Here is an 18,961-nt window from a genome sequence, read left to right on the forward strand (position 1 = left end):
TACCCGTGTTCCATCTCCTTTCACACGGCAGATGCTTTATTATGGCAGAGTTGCAGTTTGTTCCAGATTGTTCCAGATTGCTAGGTGATGAGCCAGAGGCAATTTCTGCACTTCAGTCAAAGGCCTTCTGAACATATCTCCAAATATTACCTTAAACATGTTTATCTGAATGGTGCCATGATTGTTAATATGTTTTTGTTTTGTTTTTTTGTTTAGTTTTTTTTGTTTTTTTTTTACCAGGTCCAGAGTCGACTGACACCAGTTCTGCTATGTAAACCCCCGACCCCCCCACCCCCACCCCCACCCCCACCCCCCATCGTTACGCGGAACCGGACAGGTAGCCACTGTTTTCAAGGGCAAGGGCTTTGATCAGGCCGGGCCGGGTTGAGCTGTAGGACCCCGGGACACGTGGAAAGGCTGCCACTGTTGTGGAGGGTGGTGCTGGTGCTGTTGGTAGTGTTGGGGGTGGGGGTGGCAGAAGGGGAAGCCCCCTCGCCTGGTGCCCAGCTACGGGAGGTCCTGCTCAGGGAGTGGAGCCGATGTGCATCCAGCATCTCCAGTAGCAGGTCGTACAGCTGGACTTTATTCTTGCACTTCATGCTATACAAGTGTTCCATACCTTTGTTGCTAGAGGGAGCAGAGAGAAAGCAACACACCACGGTGAGAATGATGGAGCACTGCTTTGAGTGAGTGAATTAGTACAGCTGTTCTTCATACGCTGCTGTGAGTGAGTGAATTAGTACATCTGTTCTTCATACGCTGCTGCAAAATAACCTGACAAACAGAAATAATCATAACGTCTCTCAAATATTATTTTAATCTCTGAACCTCAAATCATAATCATCATCTTTTATGTCCACACCACCACAAAATATTTAAAAGATGTTGCCAAATGAGAGACATAAGCAAAATGCTTCAGAAGCCTTTGCACATAACAGCGGGGCTAGGAGTGCAGACTCCTGCTCCTCACCTCATGTGTCTAATGTGAGAGAGCAGCAGAAGGAGCTGAGCCTGCCGACGACACTGCAGCTCTGGCGGCACGCCTGATTGGCTGATGCAGTGCGTGAGCGTGTCCGTGATGTTGTCCAGCATGCACTGCACCACGAAGCTGTCCCTGAGGGGCTCGACAGGTGTGGAGCAGAACGAGAATGCACCTAGTCGCAGGGACAGAGACAGAGAGAGAGACAGAGGGAGCTAGAAAGAGCGAGAGAGCGAAAGGGATCCCTAAACTACACTGGATAGCGGAATGGCATCAGAGAAGGCTGTCTGCTTGTTCAGGGTGGCATTGCAACGTGAATTGACACGTTTATCAGTGAATAAAACGAAGCCGATCTGAAGCTGTGCAGATTTTTTGGCAACAGACCAGCAAGTCACAGAACAAAAGAGGAGTTCTTTTAAGACCAAAGCTAATGTAGAAAAGAAAGTGCTTCTACATGAGGTCCCTCTCTGCTGGCAGGTAAAGGCTTTTATTTTTTAAACCCATTTTTTCCCCACTTCTTGCGCCGTTACAGAAGCACTCACCGGAGTTGAGCAGTATGATGGCTTTGAGGCACACAAACTCCTCCGATTTGAGTCTGAGGGCGCGGAATCGAGCCACTGTGGCGAGGAGCATGTCAAATATCTCAGCCATGCCTTCCACGCAGTCCCCTTCGCTCCTACAGGGCAGGAGGCGCACTGTGAGAAAGTACAACTGATGCGTTGCGCCTGCGGCCGCGCGCTCAGCAGCTACGTGCCGACGCGCGCCTCTATGTGTTCCAACCATTCTGTTTAATTACCCATTTTCGCGTTAATGGCAAAACGCTGACACTCCCAAATCTCCAAGCAGTGGTGAAGGTGCTGGTTTTGCGTTGTCTTTCCAAAAAAGGTCATTTCTTTTATCTTTACGTTATTAATCAGTATGACAGTCTAGCTCTGAAAGTTACCAGCTGCAAAATCTTTCTGCCTGTGTACGTTTCTAGGCCACTCTATTCATGAAGTTAGTAGCTCGGAGTGCTGCAGAGGAAAAAGTTCTATCACAATGATCCGTCATAGTGCGGTAATCAAATTTGCACCCTGAAATAGTCATCGTACGCTCTCTCTCGCCTTCTCTCTCCATAACTCATGGAAAAGAGGCAGGCAGGGTGCTTCTGACGGTTTACTTTGAGCTGACGAGCACATGCTGTACCTGTAAAGGGCATCTGTCTCACTCCCACTCTCATTTTCTTCTTTAATCCTCTCTGTCTTTAACGCTCCATGCCAGCCGGAGCTCTCTCCCACTCTCACTCTCTCCACTCCTCCACTGGATTAAAAGGACACCCCTCCACCCTCTCAGCCCCACACAACCCACCCCCGCCACGCACCGAATCCCAAACCCCCCGTAGCTGTCTGTTTTTTATTAAATTCTCTCCTCTTCAGCCAGCGATGCCGCCGACCCTTTACTGAGGATCTGGGGGCCCTGTTCCCAATCGGTTCCTCTTTAATTAGATACACCTGTGACATGGTCTTCTGAAGAGGAGCATTGGGTTTGCTGCCAATTGCAATCTCCAGCTTTTTAGCAACCTAATTTTGAGAGCTAATAATAATCCGGTCTTATTTTACAGGGTATGACTTCCTTCGAGACACTTGAAACACAGTGGGCCTTATGCAACGTCACAAAATAAGCAGGAGATAGAAAAACTCACCAGAGCAGAGTGACATTAACTGGGTCCCTGGGCCTCGCCTGCAAGGTGGCAGGCTGAGCAGAGCGCTGAGAGGTAGTGGCTAAGCAAAAAGGCTAAATGAACAGCTCTAACACGGCACAATGAGCCCCAAATGAGCTCGGGCTACAGTGCACGCTGAATGTTACACTTCTCCTCACTCAGTGAAGAGCATTACACCTCCCTCAAAGCTTCATTCTGGGGAACAAATCTAACATCTAACTTCGAAGGTCACAGAAAACGGAAAACACGTCCAGGCAAGCCTGAGACCGGCGAGCGCGGCAAGACGTGCCGAGGCCGGGCCAATACCTGTCAAGGATGAGGTCCTGTGCAAAGATAAGCTTGCCAGGTGAGTGGATGGACCTCCAGATCAGGCCGATCATCAGGATTTCCAGCCAGGAGCTCTCCAGCAGCTGCACCTGGTCGTGCAGGGAGAGGTCCTGGAAGCCTGGGCAGAGGAAGAGGGCACCGGACGCCATCGCGTCACACTTTCCGTAAAGCTAAGCTTAAGAACCATGAGCAGATGTCAAAACCGGCACTGGTCTGGTTAGGTTGTGTTTGGTCACGGCTTTCATACTGAAGTCTGGAGACAGTGAGTCAGTTTGATTGTGGTTTTGAAAAAGCTCTTCTAAAACCTCACAGTAAAACAGACATGCAGGGTATGAAGCGTGTTGCATGTGTATGAAGACACATATATCGTAGTCTTTGAAACAGTATCCACAATCCAGTATTTCTGCTGAAGCCTTAATGAGATGAGATGCTTTAACAATAACAATACTATAACAATACTAAATAATCAGAATCAAATATAGATATGACAAGTCACTGAAATTGGTGTGATATAATACATAACCTCTGTTGATTAATCTGTCAGTGGGTATCACGTGGTATCATTTTAAGTAGTGCCTGGCATTCTCCAATTGCTATATTAATTTTAACTCAATATTGCTGCAATTTGGCTGTGTACATTCAGACAGAATGGAATTATATTTTCATCTATGTCTTGAAAACTGGTAATTATTGTTTACACCTTTTGTTCACTCTGTGTGTGTGTGTGTGTGTGTGGAATAAGGGCTCAGTTGGAGGCTAAGTTAAATGACTCCTGGCCCTGATGACAGCAATTGTGACCTCGTCATTTGAAGCTCTAGCACCTGCTCTGTCGACACTGCTGCCACGGTTACGCAAACATGCAAGGCTGTCGCCAAGGATACTCAGTCCAGGGGTGATTGCGCAACATCGCATACTAAAGCTCTCAAAAAACATAAAGCCATTTAGTGTGGCTTGACACTAAACATGACATAGAATGGCTTGAAGTGAGGAAAATAACTGGCAGTGAAATGACAAGCTTGTCGAAGCAGACAAACACTCTTCTCCCTCACCAGGTACTTTTTTAGCCCAGGCGATCATGTGCACAAGCTCTTTGTCGGCCATGTTGGTGAGGAGCGTCATCATGGTGATCTCCGTGTAGGGTCGGTTGTGTTTTTGCCGGGAGCAGAGAGATGGAGGTTCCGCCCCCAGCAGGAGCAGCAGCACCTGCTCTGGAGATATGTACAGCGCGCTATCCCCCGTGCTACTGCTGCAGTTCCTCCTCCTGTCCTGCAGTGGTGCTCTTCTATGATCGGAGCGGCTCGGTAACTCGCTGTAGCCCCGGTTCCTCTCCTCGAGGCCGCTGCGCCTCCTCTCTTGCCTCTCGGTGCGGCCCCTGCGCTCCTTGCGAAGGCCTGAGGGGGAATAAACTGCTTCTTCTCAAAAATCAACATCAATCCTCTTAGCCTTAATTTGCCAATCAAGACCACGGCTTAAGACTGCATACATGCCCACGCTGCTCATTGAATTCAGGGGTCTCCACTAAAAAAGGGCTCCTTTAGGCTGCAACAGTGGCAGCTCCTTCCAGTAAATCATACAGCCGGCCATGCATGACAAAGGAAGCAGGTTTCATTCATTTTTCAGAACTGCAACCCCTATGGGCTGCATTCATTTGCTAATAACGTAAATCATTATCAAAAGGACCAGTAATGCTGATATTGGTTCATTTATTTTGTTACCATCCAGTGTCTTCCCTGGCCCTGACACTCAGTCTGTGCAAACAGCTCATTGACTGATTAAATAATCACCCAAAATGATAGCGGCTTAGTTTTGAACACGGTAATAAATGACTAATAAAAAATATTTATGCAAGATGGTGAGGGACTGAGGGCAGGGTGAGTTAGTGTATGTATATGTGTGTGTGTGTGTGTGTGTGTGTGTGTGTGTGTGTGTGTGTGTGGTTTATTCATACACACCTCCTTTCACCATGCCTACTTCATAGCATTTGCGCAAACGGCACGCTTGACAGCTCTTCCTACGGTTCCTGTCAATCGTGCACTGGTTAGTAGCTGGACACACATAGTCATTGTGACCTGGAGGTGGAAAATAAAATAAATTTAGGCCTGAGTTTGGATAAAATGTTGGAATTTCTCGTCTTTATATTTCATACAAACTTTTGTGCTGCCGTTAATTTCTTTCACAGGATATACAGACATTGCAACATACGTTGTGACATTTTGAATAATATATCAGTACACTCACTCATAGATTAGCTTTATGACTTCAGGTTCTTTTACTATGCAGAACACTAATCCTCCACTAATTATCCTGACCTCATATTATAATTATCGCCTCAAATCAGCTTCTGGAGGTGGCTACCAAATCTAACAGCTTGAGTGCAATATGTTAATACTGATCCCAGGCAATGGCTGAGTGTGCTGTGAGCACAGTGCAGCTCTTTAGTGGCCTTGGCACTGATTAACCTTGTGCCCTAAATCTTTCTTAACATTGTTTCAATGCATGCTGGAAGTCCACAGTGTTCAGACAATTAGTCGTGCCTACTAAACCGTACACATGCCATGCTAGAATGGGGAGCTCTATGTATTCCACCATGCAGGCAAAGAATTGACATATTTTACATTTTTTATTTGTAATCATAATTATTTATAATTATTACACTAAGTATATATTTTTGATGTCTGACTGTAATGTATCTGGAAATTGTCATTCCCAATATAAATTTGTTTGTTCCCCCCCAACAAAATTAAAATAAAATCACATACAGTGTAAAGGCAGGGGTGATGCTTATATATTGCCATGCTCAGTGCGGTGCCTGTTTCAAATCTTCATGTACTGCATGCTAATAATGTACTTGCTAGGCAGTATTCAATAATAATTTTATTTATTCTGAAATTCTCATTGAGTAATTACTGCTAGTCTTATATTACCAGACTATTACCCCAACATTACACGGCACACACTTTATTAGGAAAGAACCTTGTTAATGACTAATTATTGTTAAAGAATTAACACTATCAATACTCAATACTAACACATTACCAATATGTTATACTACACTTACATGTCATATTAAATACTCATAATGCAATGATGTGGAACTTACTAATGGCAGTGTTTATGTTATGTTTTTGGTTTAAATTCATCATACATGCTTGCTATGTATCACATAATGTACTTAAAGGATGGCAGATATTATAATGTAATGCTGATTTAATACCAGATGGTAAGTATGCTGCAGTCTTAGTAACTGCAGTGTAATTTGGATTTCATCACTGTCCACAATTTCCAAACATAGCCTTTATACCACTGTACTTGCATAAAAAGTGCAAAGTACACACTTTGTAAACTACGCAGAACACAAGGACATAGTGACGGTCACGCTCCCTAGCCCAAACTCCACCTCCCAGCATCCACCTGTTGCTAGTTCCCCCGTCACTCAGTCCGGATCCTCCAGCCATCACACCCTCACCAGATCGGCATCCCTGGACGACTCGTTATCACCTGCTCCTCATCATTAGCCTGTATATTGAAACCGTTCCGTTTCACTTTCTTCCCTGTGAAATATTGCCAATATTTCCAAGTGCGTACGGAGTGTTATCTCTGTCAGCCCTCTCTGGTTTACAATCTGTTCTGCTTTTGGATTATTGTCTCTGCCTTGTCCCTTCTGACCTCTGCCTGTTGCATTGTTCTGAACCCGGATTTACCTTTTGTTATTTCCCAGTGGTGCCACCTAGTGGTGAATTTACTGCTTGCTAACCGTGAGTGAGTGAGTTACAATAGAGGTGCTTTGCAACTTAAAAGTCCGTCAAAAAATTCAGCATAGCGATGAATCAAAGTACATTTACATGAAACATCAGTGAAATCAATGAAACTTAAATGTACCACGATTAGCTCTATAAGTAAAAAGTGGCAAATCATTATTCAAATAAATCATTCGATTCTGCAGATTGTGTCTCATTAGTCTCACAAATGACAGCAGGTTTTCAGTGACTTGTTTATATGAGTTGATATGAGTTTTTAATCAGATCATTTTCTTTCCTTTCTACGTCAGTAGGCTTTGTTCTTCATGGTTTAAAGAATACTGTATTTCAATATTGCTCTGATCTGTACTTCTTTTTCTTTACTGAAAGTAAATAGTGCTATGCCTTCACCTAATCGTAAACATATCCTTAACCTTATTAACAAAAATACTTTAGCTCTTTTCATTTACCGAATAAAAACTAAAAAGCGCTGTTCCTTGGCATTTGTCACCATCCCCACCGTGTCCCTCTGCTCCGGCTGCACAACCAGTTTCCCCACACTTCCCTGGGCCCCCTGCTGACGATAGCGAGATGACTGTGCAGTCCGGCGCGGGACTCCGCACGACTCCCTGGGAGAGCCTCCGTAGATGGGAGGCCTGACGAGCACACGATGGACAGGAAAAGCAGACACATCAGTGTCAAGGTCAGTTCTGCGAAAAGCAGCGATCCTCCCTCCCGTTTCTCGCATCGCACCAGGCCCCTGTCTGTTCCTCACGCCCGCAATACGAGGTGAAAAAATACGCCACGGTAGTCCTGGTTATGGTAATGTGATGGGACTTCTTCCTTCCTGCTCAGACCCACGTGGATGAGTCCTTTGCTGGTGTTACGTGAGCAGCACAAATTAGGCCCTCTGTCTAGAGGACAAGGTACCAGGTCTTGGCCTCCATTATTAACAGTGAGGGCAGGTAACAGAAGCGATTAATTACTTTGCCGTTTACTAAGGTGTAAAATGTCCAGAATTTCCATTTAGTGAATCTTGGTTTTCTGTTGCGTAAGGGTCGTTAAGTTGAAAAGCTGTTTTCCTGTCGTACTGACCAGCAGGCTGCGCAACTGATGAGTTTAAGTGCATTACCTACAAAAAGAAAGAAAAAAGGGATCCACGATGGTGCGCGTTACATGGGTCAGTCTGCATTGCGCGTACTCTGCTCTGGCTTGGGTTAAGCAATTATAGAGGGAACTACTGAAATGCGAAACGGCCACCTTCAACAGTTCAAAAACGGCTCCGTTTGCAAAAGGAAACGTGATGAAATCTTCCAAAAATATGTGTCTAAAACGTATCTTCAGTAATCAATGCAAACTATAATAAAAATAACCACGACTATAACAGCTAAGTACATATAAAAAGTACACTGAAGTACTAAAGCACAACAAAAGTTTTCACTGATATTCAGACGGCGATAACCACACAGTTACTAACACACCATGCACCAAATTCTGGGCAACTGTTCAGCTGCTGGAGAGACTCCTGCCTCTGCTTGACTCTGCCATGGGCCGCTTCACACGGCTCAAATTTCAGCACCATAATTTCATATGGAGGTACACTAATGGCACAGAGATCCTTAGTAGTCCCAAAGACATATTTTTCTAGCCTCTTATTGCTCTAGTCATACATGCGCTCTAAAATGCAGGGATCAATGCCACACTACACATACATCTGAAGGAGATTTTGTGAAGCACACTGCTTGATTAAGGACATCGGTCTAAAACGTCCTTTTTCTGTAGAAACCTTGTGTGTGTGTATATATCTATATATAGCACTTGCTTTTGCTTGCTTAGCTGATGCTGTCCAAAACATCCTGTTTCTCCAGAAAATTTACCTCTCTCTCTCTCTCTCTCTCTCTCTCTCTCTCCCCCTCTCCCTCTCTATATATATACAAAAATATGTATGGATAATCAAGAAATCCACAACAAATTTCACATGCTGAATCCTGAGTCAGAAGTGGCTAATTCATTTCACCGGGTCTTTACATGACCTGTAGATGCACACGTACTCCCACGCAGTAGAAGCTACAGGGGATAAAGCCGAGTTGGTTTACCCTGTATGCTCCTCTTGAAGAAGGCCTTGCAGCCTTCGCAGGACCAGACGCCATAGTGGTAGCCCGAGGCGTAGTCCCTGCACACCGCACAGAAGCGCATGTCTTTGGCCAGCTCCAACATGCTTGCTGCAGCATACGTTCCCTGCCTGTCGGTGGCACTGTACGGATCCTCGCGTGTTCCCACAGCCACATGCTGATTGGTCAGCGCACTGGATCTGTGGTCAGAAAGACATCCGAAAACAGATATAACAGCCTCTTTGTACCCATGGCCCGTTTCAGAGGGTTAGGGTTAGAATAATGTCTACAGAAGCACATTATACACTAAAAATGAATTACTTCAAAAAATCTGAGGATATCTGTAATATTCTGTCGTACGTGACATAAAACAGAAGATCTTTGACCTCTTGTTCTAGTAGTAGTAAATATTTGTTTTATACTTAATTCTCTCGTCCAGCGCGCTATTCAGTAACAAGCAGTGGCATGTTTAGGTCCGAGTTTTAGTTAATTATCATGATTTTCCTCAGCTATCAGCTTTGCTCTCTAACTATATATAATGTATTATATGTAATAGTGAAATGCAGAAACAAATATGCACTAAAAGTAAAAAAAGAAGAAGAAGAAGAAGGCAGTTAATCTGTTAAAAAATAATCTTAGAAATAAACAAAGAAAATAAAGTTTTGGGATTCCCAAGTATTTGAGATGTTAAATTTCTAGGCATATTTGATCCAGTGTATTGAATGTGCTCATTATAATGTGGCTCTCCTTCAGACAGGATGTGACGTGCCCCATCCACTCCTGTTTTCACATATTGTTCTTTTCTCAAGGTTTTAAAGATCTATTTAGTGGAGTTTAGAAAAATTAAATCACCTGATTTCAATGTGAAACTGGTCGGTCTACATTCACATACTGAAAATTAAAAACAAGTTCTTAGAGAGGAATTATGCAACTGAACATTTAACATGTTTAAAGGACCCAAGCCTGGGCTGCAGTGGGACCCTGTACACCCTCAAAAGGTGACACATCCTACACAGTCAGTGCTGATGGGTTTTGTTACCGCTGTGAGTAAGGTAGCGCAGAAAAGAGCACAGCACGATCAGCACCCATTCAGACACAACGCTTCAGTGAGCTGTAATTCATGTGTAAGGAAACGGGTCACAAGCACACTTATTCCAGTAATTGGTGCAATCCAAATAGGCTCTTTACAGGAGCACAGCCTGTAAAAATCGGTTCTTTTTTAAATGCCAATAACTTTGTTGGAATGACTTCTTGAGTTGCCCACCCCACAAATAACAGCTTTCAATTTCTATCAGCACAAAGAGAATGACATTTGTTTTAGCCGGCTGTCGTGTCTAGCCATCAAGCCGTTCTGACCTGTAGACGGAGCTGGCTGTGGAGTCCAGGCAGTAGGGCACCTGCGGAGCGGCATGATGTCCACTGCCGTGGCTCAGGTACGACGACAGCTGGGGACTCGACGGCAGAAACAGCAGCGGACTGGCTGATCCACCGACCAGGGGCTGCAGACCCGCCTCCGGGGGGGGCACATGGGGGTCGGAGGGTGCCAAGTAGTAGCCCACGGCGGCCGGTCCGGCTGCGGATGAGGTGCCGTAGCCCGGGGCGGGGTTGGGGTAGTCATAAGCCCCATCGAGGTAGTCGACAGTGGAGGAGACCCCCCCTCTGCCATGCTCCTCCTCTGGGTACATGGGCGAGAGTTTGGGGGGAGTGAGAGCGTCGGAATGCCCCTCCAGCTCTTCGCTGGATCTGCTCAGGTTGGTCCTGCGTCGCTTCCTGCCGCTGGCAGCCAGCCCGCGTGCCTGCCCACCAGACATCACCGTGGAAACACACACACGGCCAGCATGACTTAAAGCAGCAGCTGCTCACGCACAGTGACCGAGGGAAGGTTTTTTGGGTTCTTTTTCGTCTGGTTTTTCCCCCTCCTCCACCCCCTGTTTCCTCCCTACGGCTCCTCCTTCCCCTTGTACAGCGACAGCACAGCCAGTTATACTCAGCTGCCTTTCGCAACACACACTCACAAGGTGGGAAAAAGTGAATTTCTTTCTCTTTATCCCTCTTTGTCTTGCTAAAAACACAACCTGTTGTCCACAGTTCTTGCGGGCTTTAACTGTTATAAACAAGTCACAAATATGGAATTCATGGTGTATGGTCCACTCAGTCACTGTTTGAACAGTCAAGTGTATTTAATTAAAGTGCAGCAGGTATAACCATAAAATCAACAAGTATTAATCTGATCTCAGTAACAGACAATTCTAATAAGCAGCAAAAATGTATTCTCTGAATATGCAGCCATTAAAAAACAATCATCAAGCTTACCAAGGTAGAAAAGTTAATTTGTCAAATGGTCAGCTTTGTGTTGCAGCGTGCAGGTTGCACAGATGTGTATCTCTCTTCGCTAACCTTACTGTGTGCATCTCTCGTTTCTGCCTCTCTGCCTCTCTCTCTCTCTCTCTCTCCTATAAAAAAGGAGGTAAACAAATTAGACGACACATCTCGGTCGATATCGGTGGTGGCTCTCCAGAGCAGGTCATCGCAACCAGGTAAACAAGAGGCAGGAGGTCAGCACTTCATTCAGCCGCCAAGTAATTTTACAGATGACTGAGTCAGGAGGGAAAAGTGTTCCACCTGAGAAATTACATTACATTCTGCATCCTGATCATTTAAATATAAGAGATCTGCAAAAGCCACTCCCCCCCACCCCAAAAAACAACCGGTCCATCTACCACTAATGAGAGCTGCAGTAGAGCTACAGGGATCGTCGCTGAAGATACGTTCCTCCTTGCTGCAGGATGTGCTTTGCTATTTCAATTTCATTTCTGGATCAAGCGGAAATTGAGTAGTTCATTCTGAAGGAGGCAACTTTAACGTAGGCAGTTTGGAAAGGATGAGTAACTGTATAAACCTTCCTGTATATAGAAGGGAATGTTTCAACACTTAATAAAAGCTTCCACCATGTATTTACCGCATGGATGAAGCAACTTGATCTATCATCTCGTATCTCATACTGAATTTTGTTGGTGAAATCTTCATTTCTAAACATTTCAACACTTTATATTAATGCCCTTAAACTGGTGTAGCATGTATGATACAGACAGTGGGACACACTGCAGTACTAAGCAACCAACTCAGTCTTGCTACACAAAATAATTTGGCTTGATTGAGTTTGAATTGGGTGTCCTCACATTACTGATAAAAACACACTAGATAAACAAAAAACAATGCAACTTTCAATCATTGACTCGGTGAGAACAAGCTGGATTCTTGAAGCTGATGTTTAGTCCTAAAAAAAGATACATTTTCTAGACTCGGGAGACCCAGAAGTAATTTCAGAATATGAAGTAATTCACTAAGGTAAACATGGATGTGTGTTTATTCGAATTAGATTATCAAGATGGGAACCTATGAAGCAGATGTGTAAACATATAAAACTAAATGTGTCAAGTGTGTTTGCATGTGTTCAACTATTATGATTCTTCATTCAGATTCATTACAATATGGCCCAGTTTTTTGGTCTTCCACCAAAAAACTTGTTCTATATTGTATAGACAAAAACATTATTTACAAGTTACAAAAGTAATAACACATGTCCATTAAAGAACAAATTTAATTAAATCTATTAGAGTCCAAAACATCTATGTATGTAAATATCTACTGTATCTGCAGACACTTGACTTGCATAAGAACAATACACAACACTCATTGTCTTCTCATAGCCATACAGCACCAAATGAAGAGTTTCATATAAACCTAATTTGTGTAATCAATGTACAATACAAATGCTGGTAGAATGTCCTTCCCCCTTTCAAATTTGAAATTCAAAACCCTTGAATAAAGAAATTCCAGTGCTTAACTACAAATGTTTAAGAGACAACTTGATACCATTCAGATCCGAAATTCTTTCATACTGAATTCATTTTGGCATCAGTTCAGGCCACGGACACTGTAGAAGTGGAAACAAAACTAAATGGACACAAAGTCAGCATCCATCTGCTTTGTGTAAAGTTGTCTCCGTTACTCAACCAACATCCCCAACACAAGCCATGTCAAGCAGTCAAGGAACGCTTCTGACAGGGGAAGCATTTCTTCTCCCCGACTTTGTGGGGGAAAAAAGAGCAAGAACAAAATGCGAGATGAGAGTCACTGCTGTTACTACAGTAACACCAACACGTCACTCAAGAAGTTCATTCAATTTTTATTAAGGGTTTTTATTTCCAATCCTAAGGTAGTAAGTCAATTATGTGCATGGCAAACAATACCAGTCATTGTGAAAAGTTCAGTAAACATGTTTTTCCTGTGTAATTATGACCTGGTACTTTGTAAAACTGCCTGTCTACACAAACTACTCTTGAAATGTCGTGCACTGCAGCTGCACCTCTTCACGTAAGGGATACCTTTAAAAAAAAAAAAAAAAAAAAAAAAAAAAAAACAAACAAAGTCTGATTTAATCATGGCTATACTTTTGGCAAATGCTGCAGATTACAGAGATTGTGTCAAAACATTCCACCAAACTCCAAGAAACGTACTGTGCCTAGCCAAACGAGCAAGGGATTTAGTAACACTTTTGTTGATGAACATTAAATGACTGTATAATCAGAGTTTTTGCCTCAGAAAATGCTGAGGAATAATTAAAGTATGGTAGTTTTCATCATTCAAAAACACTGAATCCAACACAGCATGTCACTAAAATGACAAAAAAGTTACCATAAACCAGAAAGTGCATTGCAAAGAAAAGTACAAAGATCACGTTACAGGTTATAAGAGTTGCATGCATTACTTTCTTTACTTTCTTCACTTGATTCAAACACAACTGAGATCATGATGAGCAGCCAAAATCAAGTCCGATTAATCTAGTGAAACAAGTTGCGATAAATATTGCCTTATTATTTTTGTTGGTTGTTCACATACTTTACGCAGAAATACAAATGTGGAAGGACTTATGTTTGTCTTTGTAGTTACTCTGTTTTATCAAGGAACATTTAGTTTTTACTTTTAAAAAGTACCAGCTGCAGCATTAAAGTGTTGTACTGTATGCTTCTGATCATCAGGACTGTTGGAACAAGCAACTAAGAGCAAAATCCAAAAATGAAGAACAAAATAACCCAGTATTTTATTAATTTATGGAGTAAGTTAGAAGAAAAATGTTCTCTCCCATCATCTCTCTTCTGGCCTGGGACTGCTCCCCAGTACTAAGCATTTCTTCCATTTCTGTAGCGGAAGCCAGCTCTAGGAACAGACCTGTTCTTTTGGTGGGCTGAAGAACTGTATCACAGCATATTTGCCACTGGTCATCCAATCTGGGTCCTGTGAAGTGAGTTTCTCACCCTGGCCTGGCTGTAAGCCCACCTGAACATTGGCCTTCAGGGTCCTGACGCTACAGAGCGGCGCGGGCTGGAAACCCCTCAGTGCCCTGCCAAATGGAACTGTGTGCTCCCAGTCTCTGTCGCCCGTCAGTTTGCGGTAGTTCAGGTCTCCCTTTAACAGGACCAGATTGGAAGACTGCAGAGAAGAGTAGAGATCGGGCGCTTCAGTGGCCATGTCCCAGAACGCATGGGGCAAGGTCCAAAAGCGGTGGTCATGGTACGACCACACCCCCTCCTTCATGTAGCGCTTCCACTGGACGCCGCAGGCTGACGTCTCCTTGTGATTGGACGCCATGGTCTGCATTATGGTCCAGTTGAAATCCTGCTTGTTGACGTCAGACACGAACCATGGTATGGACTTGCCATGGAAACGTACTTCCCTGGCCAGTCCAGTGGAAACGATAAAATCTGCAAGTACCAGGTCAGTGATGAGTTCAAAACCAGCATTGTCTAGAATTATGTCCACCGTTGCCCCTCTTATCTCTGTTCCTCCAGAGGCCTGTGCGGCCATTAGGACTGCCCACAAGTCGGCAGAGTCATCCACCAGGATGAAACGTTGCAGATCAGCCAGTGTGTCAATAGGGCTGGTTTTCTGGGAGTTGTCCTGACCGGCTGAGATGGATAAATCGCACCTGTTCCCCCACAGAGACACCTATTTGGACATCCCATAGCACACCTGATCACCATGACAGTAAAGAAACTCCAACAGTAGTGAAATTTACTTGTTGCAATTTGAACAGGCAAGAAAAGGAAAACGGATCAAATTTTCAAGCAGAGAAACTACAGGAACCAACCCCAGGAAAGTGGGTTCCTGGTACTGGCATAAAGAACTATGGGGAATTATTCAGAATGATGGTTGTTGTTATATGTACTCTAGATTAGATTTCATTTCTTGCCCAAATAACACTACAGCTCAAAATGATGCGTTTTTAAACCTTTCTGAGATCTTGGGTGTAATGAGTGTTATTCTTCTATGTCTTTGAATTACCACTGTGTATGAAAAGTGCTATACAAATAAACTTGCCTTGCCTTGGCCATTTAAATGCCAGGGGCTCACCTAAAGGATATGACAATTATCTGATGTGGTGCAGAATGCTTGGAACAACCCTTATGAGTTGTTACCCATGCACAATTGTTCTTCATTATGCTTCAAATTATTGCTGCAGTGTTTGTTGCATTCCTAAATATTTTCAAGCACACTTCCCTAATAAGTCTACCACCTCATGATGATCCATTTAGAATTCTGGTCCAACTTTAAAGAGAGACCATTTGCATAGGCTAATAGAACAAACAAATGCAAATGAGAGTTCAAAAGTCATTTTTCTAAGTTGTTAAGCAGAAATACAAGAACTGTGGCTGAAGCATGCAAGCATGAAGCAATGAAGTATGGAAGGCTATATTAAATCACTGCTATGTGTAAAACTAAAATTGGAATCAGTGCAGGTTAGTTCAAATTTAAGTGCTTTTAAGAATTACAAGTGCAGATACATACTAACCTGCAGAAACTTGAGAAACTGTTCTAAGAGCGGGTTCTTATTTGGGTTATTCCGGCCAATTAAGACCTCTCGCAGGTACATACAGAGTGACTTTGTTGCTTGCTGGGACTCAAAGAAGCTTTGCGTCTTGCCTTCTTTAAATACATCAAAGTCACCAACTCGCGGGCTTTTGTGACAAGCAAAAAGAAAAGGAAACAATAGTTCATAAATGGAACATCCAGACTACAACTAGTCCTGGAAGCACTTGTACATACATTAATGTTAAATACACCCATTTCTATGTCCCTCTTAAAGCAGATAATAGTACAACGGTGTATTTGTTGGAATTCTTCCTGACACTCTAATTAGGTTCATCTTACCTTAGCCACAAGGCCTCCTGGATCCTCCTGTACATGTAGCACTCCACATAGAGCCAAGGGGACTTGAACCAGCTGACAGGCTGCTCGTCCTCCATCAAGCTCTGCTGTCTCTGCATGTACTGGTTCCAGGCCTCAATGTCCTCTGCTCCATCAGTCAGAGGCAACACAGGCTTGTCTGTCTGGAGCTCATTCCTCAGTTTGGACAGGAAGGAGATTGCTTTTTTCTCTGCTTCAATTCCCGCCTGTTTATGCGCATGTGACCAATAACATAATACTATATTAAAGGTGGTAAAATAAACGCTACAACGTATCATTTTCCAGAACAGGCTAACATTTAAAGTGAGTGTTTGAAATCCATATAAGTGACTGTAATCCATCCCGCCCTGAGTAAATACAAGTTTCCCCCTGAAATGTGTACAGATCCGCAACTTCACACCAAACACGCCCTTAAGCCTTCGTTTACCTCTCCATGTTCATCAAAGAAGTTGTTCTTATTTCGGTGAAGAGTATCTATGACTTTTGTCAGGATCAAGGGCAGTCTGTCTCTCACCGTCAGATATGCAAAAGATCTGGAGGGGAGGGGAAGGAAGACACTTTAGTTATTAGACTTAAGGAATTCCTGCAAATTGGAGAACGAAAATGAAAATATAAAAGCCATACTTAGAGAAGTAAATAGACGGAAGTATAAAGTAACTAACTTCGATAAAATAATGTTAGAAGAGGCATTTTTCTGGGTAGCTCCCCAAAATCATCTTAAAATGAGAGAACGTTCAGTGTGATACTCGCTCTGCCATTTAGGACAACACTAATCTGTGTTAAATGTTTTGGGGAACCCAGGCCAGTTAGCTAATTAACATGTATCTGCACGGTCAAAACTAACTGACCAGGGCTGGGTTTCCCCCAAAACATAGTATAACAAAGATGATTTGGGGAAACATGGCCCAGATAAGACGGCTAACCCTAGGTAACGTTAAACGTATTTAATTAGTACTGATACTGCTCTTATAGCTAACTAAAATCACAGCCTAGCATCGATACTGCCAACACGTAAAACCAACCAGCTAGCAAAGAAACATAATAAAAATGAAAACAGTTAAGTTGCAGCTAGCTAGCTATCGTAGCTATAACTATGTTACAGTGAGCTCTCTGGTGTCACAGCTAGGTAGCTTAGCTAATACCACACTGATCCCTAACTTGGCTGCTGCTAAATGTCCAAATGCTAGCCAGCCAAATGACATCCTCTCAAAACACGTAGCAGACAGCTATGGACAGGACGTCTACATACATTCTGATACACACCCAAAATAGCTACATACCCTTCAAATTTAGCCGACAGTGACTGCGGGGGCTTAAGTTGCTTTGCCTCCATGTTTGCAAACAGGGAGGAACTGTGATGATTTCCAATAGAAAACGTGAATTAAACCGGCTATGTAATACAGTCAATACGAGATGTACTTTCGTGCTGAACTGACACTAAAGGCCACTCTTCTCAAGTGATATAAACGTTTAAGTAAACTGGAAATAATAAGCTGCCACACGTTACCACCGATTCGTTTGTACAGAGGTGCCAAAGTCCGCTTCTTGAGATCTACGTTACCGTTCTGCAGACTTTAGTTCCGACCTTTATCTAACACCTGATCTAGTTTAGCAAGGCTTTCCGTAGCATATTAATAATTAGTTATTTCACATCAAGAATGGGAACTCAGCTCTACAGGGCGGTAGCTTAATCTCCGGATCATGTCCTTTCACACCTTAGTCGACACTATCCTCTTGTGGCAGTGCACTGAAATTCAGAAACATACCAATCTCTGAATGTCTCCTTTTCACAATTTAAGATATGTAGAACATTCAAACATATCCACGCTACAGGCTAAAGTTCATATTGACAACGAACGTTACAGGTCATTTTAATGTCCAGGTGCTCCTGATACAGAGTACAAACAAAACCACAAATTTCTAATTATTACAAAAGTTATAACAATGTTAAAGGGACAATAAGCGAGTTTTGCTGAGCTTATTCTTCGCCTTATGAAATGACATATATCATTGGTGTTTGCACTCTGTACTGCCACCTATTGGTGTGGGAGTCTCTACTGCCCCCATTGTACATCGACATGAGATCAAAACCTCTAGTAAATGCATAAGCACAGGATACGTTTAGTGAGTATGACTAAATAATTGTAATGCTTAACTGAACTCGGACTGTTTCTGTCTTTGCTAAGAGAAACTATTATAGCAAATTTCTTACTCTTCCAGGTCAGTATTAAGGCACCATTAAACCACAAAAAAATGTAAATAGGATGGTAGCTTTGTTGATGTGCCGGTTACTATTTTTGGAACGATCACTGTGTAAACAGCTCGGTAGCTATCTACTTGGTCACTTGGGTAAGGTTAGTTAGGTTGCCTAGCACCAGAATATGCTAATGCATATCTTTGACAATATATATCTTTATTGTATTTTGGTCGTGTAAAACAAATAATACATCTGATGATGTGATACTGCCAATAAATGTCTAACACTCAACTCAGTCTGCACAAATCTTGGACTGCTCTAGGAGAAAAACATTTGGAGCTGGACTCAAATCATTCTAGGCTCTAGTCCAGAATAAAAAGCCCTACAAAGCTATGTCAATAAGACAATGTTGTCTAGTCTTAGGAATACCAGCACAAGCATGGCAACATGTTGTAGCTATGTAGGTTTGGGTGCTTATTTCTGTTAGTTTGTTACAGTAACCTTACACAGATCTCACACAGGACCATGGGACATGTCTGGAAAAATCTGAGGTCAATGACTATACAGTTCTCAATCTGCATTAAAATGCTTATTGTTATGCTCAGTTTCCACTGTATGTGATCTATATAACGAAGTAGAATGTTCTAGCATCATTTATCTTTT

General features: G+C 43.0%; 2 protein-coding genes across 4 annotated transcripts; both read right to left on the minus strand.

Annotated features, from left to right (window-relative positions):
- Positions 1-318: 318 nt before the first annotated feature.
- On the minus strand, positions 319-10,706 carry esr1 (estrogen receptor 1). Its single transcript, XM_026998808.2, has 8 exons — positions 10,210-10,706; positions 8,839-9,053; positions 4,958-5,074; positions 4,055-4,396; positions 2,985-3,123; positions 1,522-1,655; positions 971-1,154; positions 319-627 (listed from the first exon to the last, which is right to left on the minus strand). The coding sequence occupies exons 1-8, from the start codon at positions 10,662-10,664 to the stop codon at positions 351-353; spliced, it is 1,863 nt and encodes a 620-aa protein (XP_026854609.2). The 5' UTR covers positions 10,665-10,706; the 3' UTR covers positions 319-350.
- Positions 10,707-13,266: 2,560 nt separating this feature from the next.
- armt1 (acidic residue methyltransferase 1) lies at positions 13,267-18,078 on the minus strand. Of its 3 annotated transcripts, none has more exons than XM_026999728.2 (5): positions 17,382-18,078; positions 16,529-16,634; positions 16,066-16,307; positions 15,707-15,872; positions 13,267-14,862 (listed from the first exon to the last, which is right to left on the minus strand). In XM_026999728.2, the coding sequence occupies exons 1-5, from the start codon at positions 17,432-17,434 to the stop codon at positions 14,074-14,076; spliced, it is 1,356 nt and encodes a 451-aa protein (XP_026855529.2). In that variant the 5' UTR covers positions 17,435-18,078; the 3' UTR covers positions 13,267-14,073. The 3 variants fall into 3 exon arrangements, with proteins under 3 accessions (XP_026855529.2, XP_026855549.2, XP_026855539.2); XM_026999748.2 differs by lacking the exon at positions 17,382-18,078 and adding an exon at positions 16,764-17,294 and having other exon boundaries at positions 16,066-16,257; XM_026999738.2 differs by lacking the exon at positions 17,382-18,078 and adding an exon at positions 16,726-17,294 and having other exon boundaries at positions 16,066-16,257.
- Positions 18,079-18,961: the final 883 nt, after the last annotated feature.

The sequence above is a fragment of the Electrophorus electricus genome, chromosome 3 (assembly GCF_013358815.1).
Source record: "Electrophorus electricus isolate fEleEle1 chromosome 3, fEleEle1.pri, whole genome shotgun sequence".
Taxonomy (NCBI): Eukaryota; Metazoa; Chordata; class Actinopteri; order Gymnotiformes; family Gymnotidae; genus Electrophorus; species Electrophorus electricus.

Bases quoted from the DNA above. Each gene is read 5' to 3' on its own strand.
- esr1 (XM_026998808.2), bottom strand. From the start codon at position 10,664: ATGTCTGGTGGGCAGGCACGCGGGCTGGCTGCCAGCGGCAGGAAGCGA. The intron at 4,397-4,957 runs GTGTGTATGAAT...ATTCCCCCTCAG, and splicing joins AGTAGGCATGGTGAAAGGAG to GCCTTCGCAAGGAGCGCAGG. The intron at 3,124-4,054 runs GTGAGGGAGAAG...TCCTCTGCCCAG, and splicing joins CTGGGCTAAAAAAGTACCTG to GCTTCCAGGACCTCTCCCTG.
- armt1 (XM_026999728.2), bottom strand. From the start codon at position 17,434: ATGGAGGCAAAGCAACTTAAGCCCCCGCAGTCACTGTCGGCTAAATTT. The intron at 15,873-16,065 runs GTAAGATGAACC...TTGTCACAAAAG, and splicing joins CAGGAGGCCTTGTGGCTAAG to CCCGCGAGTTGGTGACTTTG. The intron at 14,863-15,706 runs GTTAGTATGTAT...ATGTCCAAATAG, and splicing joins AGTTTCTCAAGTTTCTGCAG to GTGTCTCTGTGGGGGAACAG.